The sequence below is a fragment of the Mus caroli genome, unplaced genomic scaffold, assembly GCF_978045245.1.
Source record: "Mus caroli unplaced genomic scaffold, Mus_caroli_1 scaffold_7, whole genome shotgun sequence".
Classification (NCBI taxonomy): domain Eukaryota; kingdom Metazoa; phylum Chordata; class Mammalia; order Rodentia; family Muridae; genus Mus; species Mus caroli.
In genome coordinates this window covers 118,066,038-118,083,559 of record NW_028227262.1, presented here as the reverse complement: position 1 = coordinate 118,083,559, position 17,522 = coordinate 118,066,038, and the positions used below count along the sequence as shown (strand labels likewise).

At 52.1% G+C, this 17,522-nt stretch overlaps 1 protein-coding gene across 1 annotated transcript in view; it reads right to left on the bottom strand.

Moving 5' to 3' along the window:
- The window catches only part of Podxl (podocalyxin like), a 42,286-nt gene extending 25,027 nt beyond the window's left edge, over window positions 1-17,259 (bottom strand). The window contains exon 1 of the mRNA XM_021165444.3: window positions 16,845-17,259. Within this exon, the coding sequence (XP_021021103.1) occupies window positions 16,845-16,926 (82 nt within the window). The 5' untranslated portion in view covers window positions 16,927-17,259. The remainder of the gene's footprint in view (window positions 1-16,844) is intronic.
- Between the last annotated feature and the right edge of the window lie 263 nt (window positions 17,260-17,522).

Below are 17,522 nucleotides of genomic sequence, written 5' to 3'. Positions count from 1 at the left end.
AAGAGGAAAGCAAAGGCTTCTCTGAGTCCCAAAGTCTTTCCCACGAATGCTCAACTCTGTCCAGGGTGAGCCCAAAGGCAACCCGAGATGATATTGTAAATTAATTAAGCATGGCTGTGTCCCAATAAAACTTTATTTACAACTGCATGCAGCCAAGCATTTATTGGTTGGCCTTTGATGTGCTTTTTCTCCTGGGTCTGGGGATTGACGCTTGTGTTTTCATCCAGCTACAAATCCTGTTCTATGATTTCCCTAGAGCCTCACGGTTCACTCGGATGCCTGCAATTAGAAGCAGAGCCAAAGCCTCTCATACAAACACAGAAAATACACACTCAACCCCTGAGAAAAACAACCAACCTGTTACCTACCACCAAAAAAGGAGAAGTCAAGATTGGTTTACAGGCCTGAAGTTCTACAGCTCAGCAGCAGACCTAGGGGACTGGTGTCGTGATGGGACCTTGTAGGACTCTTCCCCTCTGTATGGCTGTTACCAACAACAACACTCCCTACTGCTTTGCAGGGAGGGACTGTGCCCATTCACCTTGCAGCCCAGACACCTGTATACACCTAGTGTATTCCAGGGAAGGTGCCAACAGGCGCCATACATCCTGACTCTCAAGGGACTGTCAGTGCTAGCTGGCATCAGCGATGGGTACAGTCAGCCAGCGCTCCACCAGGTCACTATACCCAACTTACTTTCCACTTCCCTTCTCTCCAGAAGAGGTGACTGGAACCTGGTGGTGTGGGTCCCAGGACAGCTTTACCATAGCCTCTTCCTCCTTATTTGAAAAACTCTCCCACTCATTTTAAGGCTGGACAAGGCAACCCAGTAGGAGGAAGAGTCGTAAGAACTGGCAAAAGAGTCAGAGGCACCCCCCACTCCCACTGTTATGAGTCCCCCAAACGCCCCAAGGTGAACAACCATAGCATGTATGCAGAGGACCCAGTGCTGACCCATGCATACTCCGCGAATGTCGAATCTGTCTCTGTGCACCCCTATGAGCCCTGCCTGTGTTCTCCTGGAGTCCTCGACCCCGCTGGCTCCTACAATCCTTCCTCTCTCTATTCAGAGGGGTTCACCAAGCTCCACCTAATGTTTGCAAGGCCTGCTCCTTTCTGAAGGAAAAGGGGGGAACAGTGAATCTGGGGGAGAGGCACGGTGGGGGAAGGGACTTGGAGGATCGGAGGGAGGAGGCCATACCCAAGATGTGTTGCATGAGAGAAGAATACATTTTGGGTTTTTTGTTTTTTTTTTTTTAAACTGTCCCATGGAGGTGCCTGGCTTCCGGCTTTCCGATGTCATGTTAACTGGCAGGAGAGAGGTCTACTAGGAACTGTTAGCCAAGCTTCAGCCATGCAGACCTGGCTGGCTCAGGAGTGTCATCCTCATGTCTGCAGCAGCTTTCTCAACCCTCGAGTGTCCTTGAACCCACCAGTCCAGAAGGCTCCCTCCTCACACCAATCTCCCATCACAAGCAGAGTCCTCCTGTGTGCTGTAATTTCTCGCCAGGCCAGATTCTTCTTTTTCTCCCATGTCCATGAGAACCCCAACCGAGACACATTCAGGTGTCCAGGACAGGGATTTGACTCCAGGGAACAATTTGGGGAAGAGAGGCTTGACTGGCCAAGAAGTGATCCATTTGGCCTGGCTGTCTTATAATGAGTGGGCAGTGACAACCCTTCCTCGCCTGGTGGTGGAGGAGCCACCTCTAAGAGACCTGTCTCTAGGTCCACTGCTCCCAGCGTTGAAAGGTGTGCAGTTGAGTGTGCAGTACGATGTGCCACACGGCTTAACAACATGATGTAATTAGAATACCTTGGCATATCGACACAACACACATGCACACGTATACACACACACACACACACACACACACACACACACGAGAGTGGGGATTAAGATCACATCAGATCTCACAATCAGGACGTCACACCTGCTTGTGAGGCACTTTGTGACCAAACTGTACCTACAGCCACATTGTGCCTTTTTGAATTTACCACCACCAGTATCACCTCCACCATCACTGCCACTACCACCACCACCATCTCCTCCTCCTCTTTCTCCTCCTCCTCCTCCTCTTTCTCCACCACCACTACCACTTGGCACTTGATGGTTTGAGATTGTTAACTTCCCTTACAGAGTCTCACTGTGCAGTCCACACACTCCTTATTTGCATGCATCCTGTACTGGGTCTGACCGAAATTAAGCTAGTCTAAAGACATACTTGTCTCTCAATCCATCAAACTATCCAAACAATGGAGAAATGGGAATTTCCCCAGGGAGTGGAGGCTGGAAGAAGGGCAAGGCACCAGCCAGGGGAAGAACTTGTCTCCCAGGGAAATCTCATAGCTCAGTAACTTGTCAGCATCTTGCAGGACGACTGAAGTCCAGTGATGGGTCAGTGGGGACCAGCACCATGTAGGTGTGTACATCTTTGTCCCTTCACTTCAGAACCCCAAAGATGGACTTGGGAGTTTGCTGAATGTCTTTGTCCACCCCTTCCAGTGTGGCCACAATAAAGTCTTTCTCTGCCTTCCTTCCACTTTTTGTTAGCTTATTAAGGACAGGTGAGCAGGCCTGGCTTGGGACAATCCTACTGCTGCCAATTGGCTCCATCATTTCCAGCTTACTTCAGGCTGCTGTGAACTGCAGTGCCATGCACACTCAGGCTGTGTCCCATGAACATCTGTGTGCACGTGAGGCAGCTTGGTGACAGGGCTGGCTGGGCCCGTTACTGAGATCTGGATAGAAGAACGGAACCAGGGGCTCCCATTCCCACGTACACCCGCAGCCCGAGTCAGGTCTTCTCTACGTGGCCACTCCACTCGGCTCTGCACACCACCCTCTCTCTGGCTGTCACTCGGTGGTGAGGACAGGGGAATCACTCTCTGGAGCCAGCAGCCTGTTCTAGGGCTGACTCAGAAGCTGAACAACCCTGTTTGCACAGAAGGCACAGAGGGTAAGGGACCAAGCTAGCTAGGGTCACAGCTCAGTGCTCTCTCCCATCTCTTCTGATAAAACTCAGAGAGGCCCAGCGTAAGCAGTGTCCCAACCACTTGGCGCTTCTCCGGGGAGATCAAGGCCCAGATCTCACTCAGCTCTACCCTTGAGCCCTCAGCAGGAATCTTAGGAACATTCTGTGACTCAGAGAGGAGGGTAAGAAGAGAGCCTGGAATGTCATCCTGTGCCCAGCTCTACCCTGCTGCTACCTGTGAAGCTGCCCACAGCTGCTCCCTCTGCCCCCCCCACACACACCTCTGCTTCCCTACCAGTCACAGCTGCCCTGTCTCTACTGGGAGCTTCATTTAAGGATGCCAGCCTGCCCAGCTACCTGGAGAAGGGAAGGGGCAGGGCTCTTCCTGAGGAGGAATGAGCGAGCCATTAGCGTCCTTCAACAGCACCCTCACAGGGCCTCCTAATCCCTTGGCAGCTACTGGCCATGTGAATCCCAGTCAGTCGGTCTGGGCAAGGTGCCCAGGAGCAGCCTGTCCACTGCCAGTGGTGGGCAGGGACAGAGGTGAGGCCCAGCTGCCTTGTTCACCCCCCTCCCCCACTGCCAACACAGGTTGCTGGACAAAGCCACAACAGAAGACAGCAGCACCTGGAAAAAGTGTTTCCCAAGGGAGCCCTTCACCCTGTCACAGCACAGTTTCAATGGGCACCACAGAGCAAGCCAGGGAAGGCCTGAGATTTACGTGGGCAGGGGTCTCCCAGAGCCTGGATTTCCTGTCTGACAATCATGGGTCAAAATGAACAAACAAAAGATGGGGGGGGGGGAGAGGGAGACACAGAGAGAGAGAGAGAGAGAGAGAGAGAGAGAGAGAGAGAGAGAGAGAGAGAGAGAGAGAGGAGAAAGACTGAACAAGTATATACCTTGAGAAAAGCAACAAAAGACTTTCAAATCCACAGAGACAGGAGGCAAGAGGGGCCAGATCAAACACCGTACTGTGTACCTCGGATACCAGTGCATGATCCGTCTTGCAATGTCTGTGTCTTGATATACCTGTGACCACGGAGACACCAAGGCAGAGGTGTGGGTGTATGTTCTCGTTCTCTCTCTCTCTCTCTCTCTCTCTCTCTCTCTCTCTCTCTCTCTCTCTCTCTCTCTCTCTCTCAGTACAGTTTTCCATGCATCCCCCTAGTGTAAAGCCTGTCTACCTCTTGTCAGGCAGTGGTGGTACACACCTTTAGTCCCAGCACTCAGGAGGCAGAGGTAGGCAGATCTCTGAGTTCGAGGCCAACCTGGTCTACAGAACAAGTTCTAGGACAGCCAGGGCTATGCAGGAAACAAAACAAAACAACAACAACAAAAAAAAACAAACCGTAAAGCCGACCTCTTAAACTTAACTACCAAGGTTTATTTACTAAAGCTTTCTCACCTTGGCCAGACACAGCCTTTCTATACCAGTCGGGCCATTGCTTTATGACTTTGTTTCCCTTGTATCAATAAGAAGAAACAGACGACAGACTTGGGTGGCTCAGTGAGATTCGTCTCTCAGTCAGGTGAGGAACCTGGACTGGAACCCAGGCAACCCAGGGGGACCAGAGGGCTATGCAACACTCGTTGCGTTGCGTAAGAACACTAGTTCTTCGACTGTGGTGTGGGGCTCTGTGGTATTGGCTCATTGTGGTGCTGGCTCCTCCCAGTAGAGCGCCTAGTACTCGACCCTGCACATTCCACATTAGCCGCTTCCAGAGGCAAAGCGCCTGCGCATTTGGCACTCCACGCTTCCCTTCACAGCTCGGTCAAAAACAACCTCGGTAAATATTTTTCTGAGGGGGCGCGGTATCATTCCCACGCCGCCTCCCCGTCCCGTGAACATAGCCAGATGCGTACAGTTTCGAAGTGGCCCCCGGAATCCTCTGCCAGGGACCAGCCTCCACTCTTGGCCTGCCACAAACAAAGGCATGAAGCCAGAGGGAAGTCCTGCATCCCCAGCTGTGGAACAGTCGCCTCTGGGAACCAGATTGAAAGTTCCGTCTGTGAAATGGAGCCTGTGAATTTCCCTGGGAATGACTGCCTTTCATCAGGTGGAAGCCAGGGGTCATGACCACAAGTGACCACAAGTGACCTCAAGTGTCGCTTTCCAGATTTCCCAGCTTTGTGTGTTCTGTGCTGCAGACGTCCCTCTTCCAGGAAAGACACCCATGAGCTTCTGGCTGAAGAATAATTCTCACCGTTACACCTTTCCCACCCCTGTGCTTGGTTGGGGCAGAGAGGTGTGTGGGGGGAAACATTTTGTTAAGGCGTGGCTTTGTCAGCACCCCAACTGATGCTTCCTGAAGCAAAAAATAAGAAAGCGAATATCAGCTGGACCCAGGAGGGGAAAGTGCGACCACCCACCGGAGTGCACAGAGTCTGGTCTTCTTTGAGAGTGGGTGTGCGAGCACACAATGCATACATGGGACGGGGGTTGTTTGCAGCCTTGCCTTTTCTAGGAATCGGGAGCTGCACTGAACGTTCCTTCTGAGGTTTCCCCAATCATGGCAAGGGCTAGGCTGTCTTACATCACCCGCGCTGGCTTTTGAAGTTTGCCTTGAGGTGGGTAGGGAAGGTTCTATCCCTTTCCAGAATCCCACACGCGTGTGCGCACACACACACACATACACATACACACACACACACACACACACACACACACACACACACTCCCATCCTCACCTCTGTCTTTGCTCTCTTGCATTTCCAGTTTGCTTCCCTGTAAGTAGCTGCAGAGCCCAGCTAGATAGCCAGGCCAGGCTTATTCCATGGCTCACCTGTGTGACGCCACTCAGGCTAATCCAAAACCACAAGGGCTATGACTCGAAAAGTCACTACCACTCTCCCATCTCCTGATCCCATTTGGAAAGTGGAGACAGCTCCACACCAAGATTCCTCTATCCCAGAGTGGCCAACAGCACAAAGCAGGTCCTCAGCTTTTCTCGACATCCCTTTGAGCCTGGTCCCAGCTGGGCCTATGGTCAGGCACTTGTGTCCTCCACTGTGACCCAGGGGTTGGCAGCATCCCAGACTGTCCTAAACAGGCCACTGCCTTTAAGACACTTCCCCTGAAGGCATTCACAGCAGGTCAGAGTATCAATACGGCATGTTCCTAGGTCCCCCTCCTTGGGTATATCCACACATGAAGTCAAATCATCAGTTGAGTCGAAGCAAATTGAAAAGGCCACCAGGAGCTACTCCACGGGTGCCTTATTTGCAGATGAGAAAACCGAGGCCAGCAGGAGACTTCACACTGTCTGTCCGTCCATGTGGAACAGCCTCTACCACAAGCCAGTCTTCCTTTCTCCCTGCTCCATGGTGCAATCGTGAGCTCCCATGATCCATCTCTCCTTATTCCCCTTGCCAACCATGCCTCTCTGCCACATATACTGGAGCAGCACACGTAGGCAGCCATAGCTATAGCTACAGAGGGAGAGCTGTGGCTGCCATGTCGTTGTGATTGTCCTAAGGGGTCCTGGAATCTATCACTGTGCATGCTCTGTGAGCACACAGGACAGAACTCTCAGGTTCTCCCAGAGCTTGAGAGGATAAACTCAGAAAATGCCCTGCCTCAGTGCCTACCCCCAACCCCACCCCAGGAAGCCCAGACCTCTGAAGCTACAAAACCAGAACCAGGGTGGCCTCACAATGAGAAGCAAGTGTGGGGTGCTCCTAGCTGGACTACGACCCAACCATGCAAGGAAGGGAGACAGGGGACACACTGCACTTTGTCTGCACTCAGGCTAGGGTGGGAACTGAACCTGTTTAATTAAGCAAGGGGATACTCCTTGCCATTGCCTCAATTGGGGGTGTAACATAGGGGACAGCTGCAACTGGAAAAGCTAATGCCAGCCAGTGGCTCCCAGTGGTTACCGTTTGGCTTAGCCTGAGTCCTGCTTAGCCAGCTCTACAGCATGTCCCCTTGCTCCAGAATGTCTCCTCCCCTCTGACACCTGGGACCTGAGGTACCCAGGAGGTGTTACAGGAATTGGGGTAAGAGGCAAGGGGGCGGGGAGTGGAGCCAAGAGCAACCAGAAAAAACGGTTGGCCAGCAGGGAACTCAAAAGATCAAACACCAGAAGCAAGGGTCCCCAAACCCAGTTTTTGTTTGCTTGCTTTATGATTTTTTTGTTTGGTTGGTTTTTTGACAAGGTCTCATGCAGACTCCGCTATCTTCAAACTCTATATAGTTAAGGATGACTCTGAACTTGTGATTCTCCTGTCTCCACCTCCGCAGCGCTGGGATTACAGGTATATACCCTCTCAGCCAGGTAGATGTGTGCTGCTGGGCTTATGTGGTAATGAGGATCAAACCTAGGGCTGTGTGCCCAGCAAGATCTCTGCCCACTGAACTGCATCCCTGACCCCCCACAACTCCTTTTAAGTCCCAGTCTGCTAAGGAGCAAGCCTGGCTAACACCCACAGAGAGCTGCAAGGCTTATGAACTCAACTTGATCCCATGTACCTGGCTCAAGCACCTTCAAAAGCCTGGTTTCCCACATGATTTCCTAGAAACCCTCTGGAAGAGGTCTCTGGGGTTTCATTTTCTCTTTTGCCACCCCTAGGTCAAAGTGTTTTCACTGATGACTTTGCAGTGTGTCCCAGGTCTTTAGAGATTGTCTGGAACTAACACTGAAGACAGCCAGTGGAGACACTGCCTATCCCCAGATGTCCCGCGGAAGCCTGAGTACTTCAGAAAATACATGTTCTCCTCTTTCTCCGACTGTGTGTGTGTGTGTGTGTGTGTGTGTGTGTGTGTGTTCTGAGACAGGGTCTCACTGTACCTATAACTCAGCAGTATACTTGTCCTCTTAAAAGAGAAACAGATATTTTTCTATTCAATACTACAATATGAGTCTGTGTTTAGAACCAGCTAGGGCAGTGCACACCTTTAGTCCCGGCACTCAGAGGCAAAGGCAGGTGTTTCTCTGAGTTCAAGGGCAGCCTGGTCTACACAGCAAGTTCCAGGACAGCACAAGGCTACAAAGAGAAACCCTGTCTCAAAAAACCGGGGGTGGGGTGGGTGGGTGGGGTGGGGGGTGGGTGGTAGTGAGTGATGAAGGGAGGGAGGGGGATTGATTGATTGATTGACTGATTGGAACTGAGCCTCAATGAAGGGGAAGAGTGAGTGGCATTTCTCCATCTTTGCACCATGGTTTCCCTTTTAATCATAGGACATGTATTTAACCCACTGGCCAAGCCTTCACTGAGAGACAGCCTATTCAATCTTGAATAGTGTTCTTTCCAAACAGTTTGGTAAGCAGCTTGCTTCATGCACTGTGAAAGTACAAACACAGTCCCCTATGATGCTTGCCATGACTTACCATTTGGGTAAACTGAGGCATGCAATGGTGCCCCGACTGTCTTTCTCCCTTTCTCCTTCTTCCCTGCTTTGTAGGAAAACAACCACTTCCCTAGCCCACCGCCGCAGGCTCTCAAGCAGGAGGGCTGCAACATTGTAAATCTTCCTTCCCATTCTCTACCTGCCCCAGGCCATCGCTAGAGTAGGAAAATATAGAGCGGGAAGCCCAGAAGCCCACCACCAACCACACCATGCTTAGATGGCAGCCCGTATCACTGGAGTCTGCGTAGGGTGGGTTGACACCAGGAAGAAACCTGCTGGTGGAACCAAAAAAGGGAGCTGGCAGATAGATATGCAGCAGGACTGGCCAGGGAAAAAAAACATCAGCCAATCACATGTCCTCTCTTCCTGGTAGGAGAGAGGCCATGAGAGCCCAGACCACAGCCTTGAGGGCTCCCAGGGTCAGCACATCTGTGGCTCCAGGAAAACCCGTATTGACAGTAACACCTAAGGGTGAGAAGAGCACCCACTGCCCAGGCTGGGGTGAGAAACATTTGCGTGGGAACCAGGAAGGCAGGGTCTAGAATCCAGAGCACCTACTAAGCCAAGTTCCTCTGAACACTCTCATCTGGGGCTCATCAAGCGGTGGCCATGAGATGGTCACCTTAGCCTTGAAGGACAAAGCTTGACTTTATGAAGTTCCCATGGGTGGAAGACGCCAGGAGTTCGGTCTATTTAATTACCTCCTACAACAGGCTAGGACTGTCCCTTGGAAAAGGGACATACTTATGCTTTGCCACACACCACTTCTGTGACTCTATTTGACCAGTAATGTTGGGGAATGGGTTCATTATACTGACTGGAAAACAAGGCCAAGGAGCAAATCCAAGGTCAAGGGCTAGCATGGGAGACGCAAAGGGGAAGCTAAATCTCAAACCTGTGACTCCAAAGTCTGGGACATTGTATCAGGATGTCTCCATTTACCTTTCTCTGACGGTGAAACAGTTTTCTCAAAGGAACTCCCACGTGGAACAGACAAATGCAGTTATGCTCAATGGATAGACACAAACTCAGATGGAAACGATAAGAAAACCCTTAGCATTCTTTCAGATATATCCCCCACCCCCACCCCAAGCTCTTGGTAGCCCCAGAGTCCCTCTACCAGGCTTTGACCTCATTGACCTCAGCTGTTTCTCACCTAGACAAAGACCCTAGGGGGCGCTCTCCTCATCTTTTGCCATTTTGTCAATGTTTTCCTGAAGCCACTGGTGTGCCTACCTAGGTACAGTTTGGTGCTGGACTCCTAAGAGGATGCTGCCCTCTGCCAATACATGTATCCATAAAAACATGAGGGGAAGTTGTGTGTGTGTGTGTGGGGGGGGGGTGTCTGAGTGTGTGTACTCTACTCAAGCACATGCATGCAGAGAGATTCCGATCCTATCCCAAGGCCATTGTGGGAACCTAGGTCCTCCCCTCTGCCTGCCTTGCAGCTCATGGGAAATTTCAGAACTGGCTCAGTGGCCTGGCCACTGGAGTGCAGAGGAGCCTGGATGGGGGAACTGGTTTCTCTGTCTTCAAAGGTACTTCTCCCTCAATACCCTACACACCTAGACTCTCCAGACTTCAGACTGCACTGAGGTCAGAGGTATCCATGCCTCAGGCCATGGAGAAACCAATTAGTTCTCTTTCCCTTCTGCACAGATGGACCCTGACGTGTCAGGGAAAGGAGGGCTGACTAAAGCCACAAGCAGCCTGAGGCGGCCACAAACAAGCACTCCAGTAGAACTTGCCAGGCACCTACCCCTGTACCCATCTCTGCTTCTTTTTTTTTTTTTTAAAGATTTATTTATTTATTATATGTAAGTACACTGTAGCTATCTTCAGACACTCCAGAAGAGGGCGCCAGACCTCGTTACAGATGGTTGTGAGCCACCATGTGGTTGCTGGGATTTGAACTCTGGACCTTCGGAAGAGCATTCGGGTGCTCTTACCCACTGAACAATCTCACTAGCCCCTCTCTGCTTCTTTATAACGTAACTATTTTGGGTCAAATAAAAGTTACTCTTTCTGAAGGAAAACACCCCCCCCCTTCCTGATTCTCTTGTTGTTAGATATCAGCGACTTCAGGTCAGCAAAATGCTCCTGGAAAAGTCAGGTGTAGTTTTGGGTAGATACCTTCAAAGGAGGAGCTACAGCGCTGTTCTTACTTCTTCCTTTTTTCCTGATAGGCAGAATCCTATCATGGACCGTAGGGCTGTGAGCTAAGGAGGGCAGAACCAACACTGCAGTACTCCGAAATTCCAAAATGAGAGCAACTTAACTTGTCTTAGATGCTGTCTCCACTGAAAGACTTTTAGAGTGAGGATCACACAGCCACATAGGAGACAGGAGGCTGCTCAACTCCTGTGGCTCTCCTCCTGGGAGTCTCCCTGTTCCGGTTGATGCTCACTTGTCTGTTTCTCAAAGCTCCCTGGCCAACTCCTGCCTGCCACCTCCACCCATCTGGACTCAGGTCAGGAGTGGAGGGGACAGAGCTGGGACACAAGACTCACTCACTCAGCAAGTTTTTATTGAGCATCTACTACAGGCCAGGGACTTTTCTAGAGACTGTGGCTACAGTACTAACAAAGTTTCTGCCCTTATGATACAGTGTAGCCCAGTGTTTCTTAACACCCCTGAATACAGTTCCTCAAGCTGTGGTGACCTCTCACCATAAAATTATTTTTGTTGCTACTTCACAAGTATAATTTTGCTACTGTTATGAATTGTAAATATCTGATATGCAGGATGTCTGATATGCAACCCCTGTGAAAGGTCGAAAAATGCTGACCTAGAGGGGGGGCGAGGGGGGGGAGCATTCCACAAGAGAGAACATCAAGGGCAAGGAAATGGTGTGTGTGGGGGGGTTATATGTCCTGGAAAGCTCTCTCAAGAAGGTGACACTTGGGCAGGGTGTGGGTCCTTTGGAAGAATGCTAGTCTAGCATGCATGAAGCCTGTGCATTCGATCTCCAGCACTGTGTAAACTGTTGGTCACATTGATACACACCTAGAGGTGGAGGCAGGAGCATAAGACAATCAAGCCTACACAGGAGAGTCCCAGGCCAGCTGGAGTTCCGTGAAACTGTCTAAAAAAAAAAAAAGAAGCTTTGAAGTAAGAATCGGGAGCCTGAGCATGACTGAGGAAAGACATGGTTAGGCGATCGACTGTCTCTAAGGCTTTGTACCAGTGCCTCCGGAATGGACAGAAATAGAGGCTACCCAGTGGCGAGCCTGTGCTCCTCCAGCTTCAGCCGCTGTGACACTTGTGGGGACTCTCTCAGAGAGCAGCAGGGCCACCAAGTTAGTCGGGAGTCTCAAAAGCCTTGCAGCTCAGGCTAAGTTCTGTGGGTTTGAGCTTCATAGTGGAAGCCTCAGACGTCGGCTGTATACTTAGAGATCACAGAATGCCTGGGCCGTGTCACAGTATTGCCCTGACTACCCTGACCAGTCAGTTTCAAGGTTTGAACTCACACAGCCATAGGCCCCTGGTTGTCCCAAAGCCCTCAGGGGCCTGGTTCTTGGGAGGGGGTCCTCCAGCACCCCATTGTGGGGCTGAACGCAAGCCTAGATCAGCCAGTCCTCACAATTCCCTACCCTTGGGTTGAGGCATGTAGCTTTCCGGCTATGACAATTGGCGGACGGGGTGCCACCCTGCACCCTGGCCCTAGGGAAGTGCGAGGTGGCTGACCTGAGGGGGTGAGGGTACGAAGGAAGAGAGAGGGTAGTGGTAGTGTGTGCTGAGAGGGTAGGGACAGAAGAAGGAAAGGAAGAACTGGTGGCCCAGAGACCAACACAGTGACTATATTGATGGGCCTATGTCTCAGATTCCGGGAGATGAGGCCACTCCCCCCCCCCCCCCACACACACACCCCGCAGTGAGCTCTTCTTTGACCACCCTTTTATTGCGGCTACTGGCTGAACGCTGTGGATGCCATAGGAGCTCTCAGGCTCGCTGGGGACACTGGCACACACAACCACAACTCAGGCTGCCCGCTTTGTGACTGTACTTAGAAGTTCTGTCTGGCATTGATTGGCCAGATAACACCAAGCGTAAGTTACCTTAATGGCAGACAGGAAGGGTCAGAATTGGTTAAAGGTAAATTTGTCAACCTTTACTAAATTCCTCCAGTCCCCAGAAGAGATATGGCACCAAAAAGGCTGAATTCAGTTCTACAGCCACACACCGATCCACAGGTGTCTTTGCCAAGCCTTTGGGAACACCCAGAAAGAGGCAATATTCCACCTCCTTGGTCTACACCTCTCATCTGAAAAATACGTGAGCTCTGGCAGGTAAGTTCCAGATGGCTCTCAGCCCTTGGACAGTTATGCAGAGATGGTATAGAAACTACCCTTGGGCAATTAGATTCCGTTATTAACATTTTTTCACTTTGAGATGGGGTCTCCTGTAGCCTAGGCTGACCTAGGATTTACCATTCTCCTCCCGGCCACCTCCCAAATACCAGGATTACAGGTGTGCGGCTATGCTCACTCTCTGTGGTCCTTGAACTCCATCCCCAGTTCCTGGATTCCTCTTTGAGTAAGCAGTGGGCTGCTACCTAAAGGAACTTTATCTCAAGCATTGCTGAACACAAGCAGCTCCTTACAATGTTGTGCTTTCTGAGATAGGGTCTTATGTATCTCAGGTTGACCTCCAGTTTCCTAGGAAACCAATGACTTTCAACTCCATCGGCCCAAGTGCTTGGATTATAGACTTGTGCCATTATGCTGGGTTTATTCAGTGCTAGGAGCTGAACTGAGAGTTCAAGTCTGTCCCCACCCCATAATGTATCTTTTGAGTAGATTATTTTCTTGAAAGTTTTTGTTTTTGTGTTTTGTTTTGTTTTGCTTTGTTTTGTTTTGTTTGAGACATGATCCCACTATGTAGCTGGCCTGGGACTCAGGGATCCCCTCACTTCTGAATGCTAGGATTAAGGACATGCTCCACCACATCCATTTGAACATACTTAGTCTTCTGTGGCCCCGGGAGTCAGGATCCCAGATCTGACACTTCCTTGGATCTGTCACAGCCTCACAAGCGGATGAGACACACACGACAGAAAGACTCGTCCATCAATGTTTCTGGGAACAGGCTGTGATAGGAAACCATACCAACTGAACTCCTTCCTTGCCCTGCCTCAGACACTCTGGGCACAAAGAAGTACAGAGCCCAGAGCTGAAAGTCGTCCGGACCTAGGTCTGCTGGGTCTCCAGGCCAGCTCAGGCCTGTCTCCAGCTGTGGAGAGCAGCACTGGCTGGAGCAGAGACCGGTTCCCAGTACACAACTGGAAAGGGAGTCCACTAGGTAGACATTGATGCTGCTGGGATTCCCTTTCCGGTCTGCATCCAAGGATCACGTGCTCAGCACAAGATCCTGGTTCTCTAGGTTCTCTAAAGGATCTACGTGTGGAGAGGCACAGCAGGCTATGGAGCCCAGGCTCAAGAGATAACCCATTCAGCAGCCTCCTCCCCAGGGGACTCTAACCCCATGGTCCCTCCCCCTCAGCTTCCAAAGGTAAGTCTCCTCCGGGTGGATGGAGAGGCCCCAGGAAGAGGCTGACTGGCAGGCTCTCTTCACCTGAGTCTAACATTCCACACTTCTCAGTGTAACCTCCTGAGGACTTTAAACTGCTGGTCTCTGTCCCTCCCTGGAAGGCCACACCCCACCTGAAGCCTCTGTGCCTTTCGCAGTCAGGCTACCTCTGTTGATGCACACCTCAGAGTGAATCTTGTCAGAAAACCCCTACCCCCTCCCTACTTGTGGAACCTTCCCTTCAGGCAAGTGGCTGGCTCCCTCCCCTATAGAATTCCTCACAGATCCCGCCTCAACCCCCCCCCCCCAGAGTGGCTCCCATCCCCAAGCCTGCTTCTCCCTTACACCTTACAATTCATCTTAGCTTAGTGACCCTAGGAACAGCTCTCCCACCCCCTGCAGATCCTCTTTTATTTTAAAATCTCCATACGAAAACACTCCAGGAAGCTCTTCACTGGGCTCATTAAGACAGCAGCCCCTAGCCTCTGGGAAGCAAGTCACTCGTCCAGGACCACTGGGTAACAGCAGCAGAATCCCAAAGCTCAGGACGTCTCAAGCCCATCAAGCACCCAATACACCCATTCAATTCACCGCAGTACCAGTGCTTTGGCTACAATGTTAAATCTGTTACCCTTACCATTGTTCATCAGATGAAAGACAACCTATGAAGCAGGTTTGTGATCACTTCAGTAGGAAGCCTAGGCTTGAAAAGTCCACAGGCATGCAAGTGTGGGGCCCAGTCAGAGAGTTTCCACCATGTCAACCCATCTGTCTCCTGCCCAGGATTCATCCCTCAAACAGCTATCATCCAGAGAGGCCTAAATAGGTCTCTCTTTTCAACAGCCAAGGAACATGGAAGTCAAGACATCCACAACAGTGAAAACAGAGGTCCCCTTCTGTTCCTCCATCCTACTTTACAGATAGGAAAGTGGAGAGCAAAGGCCTGACTTGCCCTGTGGCAAAGGAAAAGCCCAGGAAGGACCCCAGGATAAAGGCTGTTTACCTCCAGGGTGAGCTCAAACCACCAGTTTAGGAGGAAAGCAGGAGACCTGTTGGGATAATCCCTGTGTTACAGAGACCTGCCCTGGAAGCCTACAGTTTTGCATCTCATCATAGAATTCCACCAGCTGAGGGGCGCTGGGGGTGGGGGTGGGGGGGTATGGCTGATGACAGGAGGGTGTAAAACCACCACAACCCAACCCCAGGTTTGCCCCCTAAGCCTTTTTTGACCTGGATACAATTCACCACCATCATCGTCATCATAATCAATTTGCTGTCAGTGTAACCATTCCTCCTCGCCACCAAACACTGTCAAAGAACGTCTCTATATTGCCACATACTATGAAAATGACATTTCAGGATTTCAGTATCCAGGGCTCAGTGGTGCTAAGAGACTTGCTGTTTGGAACAAGGCCAGGTTTCTGGACACATTTGTTCGAGCATATTGATCTCTGACTATGAACTGTCCCTGTGGTAGAGTCTGGACAGGGCCCCTCAGCAGGCATCGTTCCTAGGCAGTTCTCAGGTGCCAGACAAGAAGCCCAACCTTGATGTCCAGGGACCAGGTTGGGAGCAGTTCACTGATGGCTTCCAGGGATCTCCCTTTAGCCTGTATCTTCTCCAAGCTTGGCTTCTATAAGATTGGATCACTGTGGACTAACTAGCCCATCTGGCTTTTGAATGGTACTAGGGGCTCCCCCTCCAAAAGACTGCATGTGAAGACCATGAAGTTGCCAGGGCACTCTACAGACTTGTCGGTCCTTGTAAGACTGTGGCCCTCCAAGCTCTTCCCATCTTCCTCAAACTGCACCCCTCCTCAAGGAGCACAGGCCCTTCCCCCAATGGGAGTACTCTTCCCTTCCAGGTCACGTTGGAGTCGCAGGCCACCCTCCGGAGGTTTAAACCTCCATTCCCTGAGGACCAGCCCTCGCCACCCTGCCATCTCATCTCTCATTGTTCTGCAGAATCATATTCCCCCAACACTAACTCCCACAGGAGCAGAGTCCCTTCCCCGCCTGGGCGGTCACCACTGTACTTCTGACTCTGGAAAGCCTCCCTTCGCTACTTTCTCCCTGCAGCTACCTGCTCAAGATAGGCTACTCCGTTTATGAAACCTGCCTCTCTCTCCTGGGCTGAGTCTCTCAGCTGTTTGGCAGGGACTTTGGGACACCTGCTCTGGTTATGTTTGCAGACACTGCCTGACCTCTCAAACAGAAAGTAACATTCCACCTTCAGAAAGAAAGTAGTGAGATCGTCTCCAAGCTGGGTCTGATGGGAGATGGGTGCCTGAGGTAAGACACAACTCAAACCTCATTTGTGAAAGAAATTTCTTGTTTACACAAAGGGGTGGGAGGGGCCCACCATCCTGGCCATGCTCTGAGAAAGAATTCGGTCCTTTGGCAACATGAAAGCAAGGACCCCACTGAACCAGACTCTGGGACCCTGGAAGGAGCGCTTATTCCACCCGTCCCGTGACAGGCTTAAGAAAAAGCACTTGCACAAGAAGTACGCTACACGCGTGGGCATTTAGGGGTTTGAGGTCAGTTTCAGGGGCTCCTTCGTGTGCTCCCTGCCCGTGGCTTTGCTTAGTTTCAACGACCTCGCAATACGGTCCCCTAGTAGCCCCAAACACGAGAAAGAGAAATCGCATTCTGGTGGTCACTCGGGAATCTGGGACCTCCCCACAACCCAAAGTTTCCCCCCATCTCCAACGAACCCACCAAGTGCCCCCTTTACAATCTCACAACCTCCGGCTCACTCTACACCAGTGAAGACTAGGGATAAATCCACGATCTGGCCCCGCACCTGCGGGGTTCTCCAATTTGGAGGGGGCGTGGACGGTGCCAAGGTCAGGACTCTGCGTGCGGCCACGCGGGAGAGGCTGAAAGCGGTCGGACCACGCGGTGCAGCCGGCTTCCCAGGAGCCCCACCAGGCTTGGGGCGGAGGAGAATGACCAGGGGTCCCGGCAGAGCCGCGGCTGTCCACTCACCATTTTGCTGGGAGAGAGATGGAGGCGACAGTAGCAGCACCAGCTGCAGCAGCAGCGCGGAGAGCGCCGTAGTGGGACGCATGGTTGTGCTCGCCCGGGGACTCGGAGCAGGTGGCTGCGGCGCTGGCGCAGGGTCGCGCGTCCGGACGGCGGGAGCGTCGGCGCCGCTCGGGGAGGCCTGGCGACGGCCGCAAACTCTGGAGTCGCGATCCGGCCGCTTCTCCTGCCTGCCGCAGAGCTGGGCTGGGACGCGGAGCCAGCAGCGAGGAGCGAAGGTGTCTGCGGCCGGGGCGGTGTCTGCGCCTCTGCGGCCCCGCGCACGTTGCTGCGAAGACTCCCGCCCCGTCCCGTCCGCGCTGGCCTCCGCCCCCTCCCCCAGGAGCTCGCCCACAGCGGCGGCGGGGTCGGGCGGGGCGGCGGCTGGGCGGGCGCTGGGCTGCGAACAATAAGCAGAGGAGGAAACTCCGCCCTGGAGCGCGGCGGGCGGGGGAGCAGGGGCTGGCGGTCCCGGGCAGTGTGTGTGTGTGTGTGTGTGTGTGTGTGTGTGTGTGTGTGTGTGTGTGTGTGCGCCTGTGAATCTGTGCTCACGCTGTGTATACTTGGTCCCGGGCAGTGTGTGTGTGTGTGTGTGTGTGTGTGTGTGTGTGTGTGCCTGTGAATCTGTGCTCACGCTGTGTA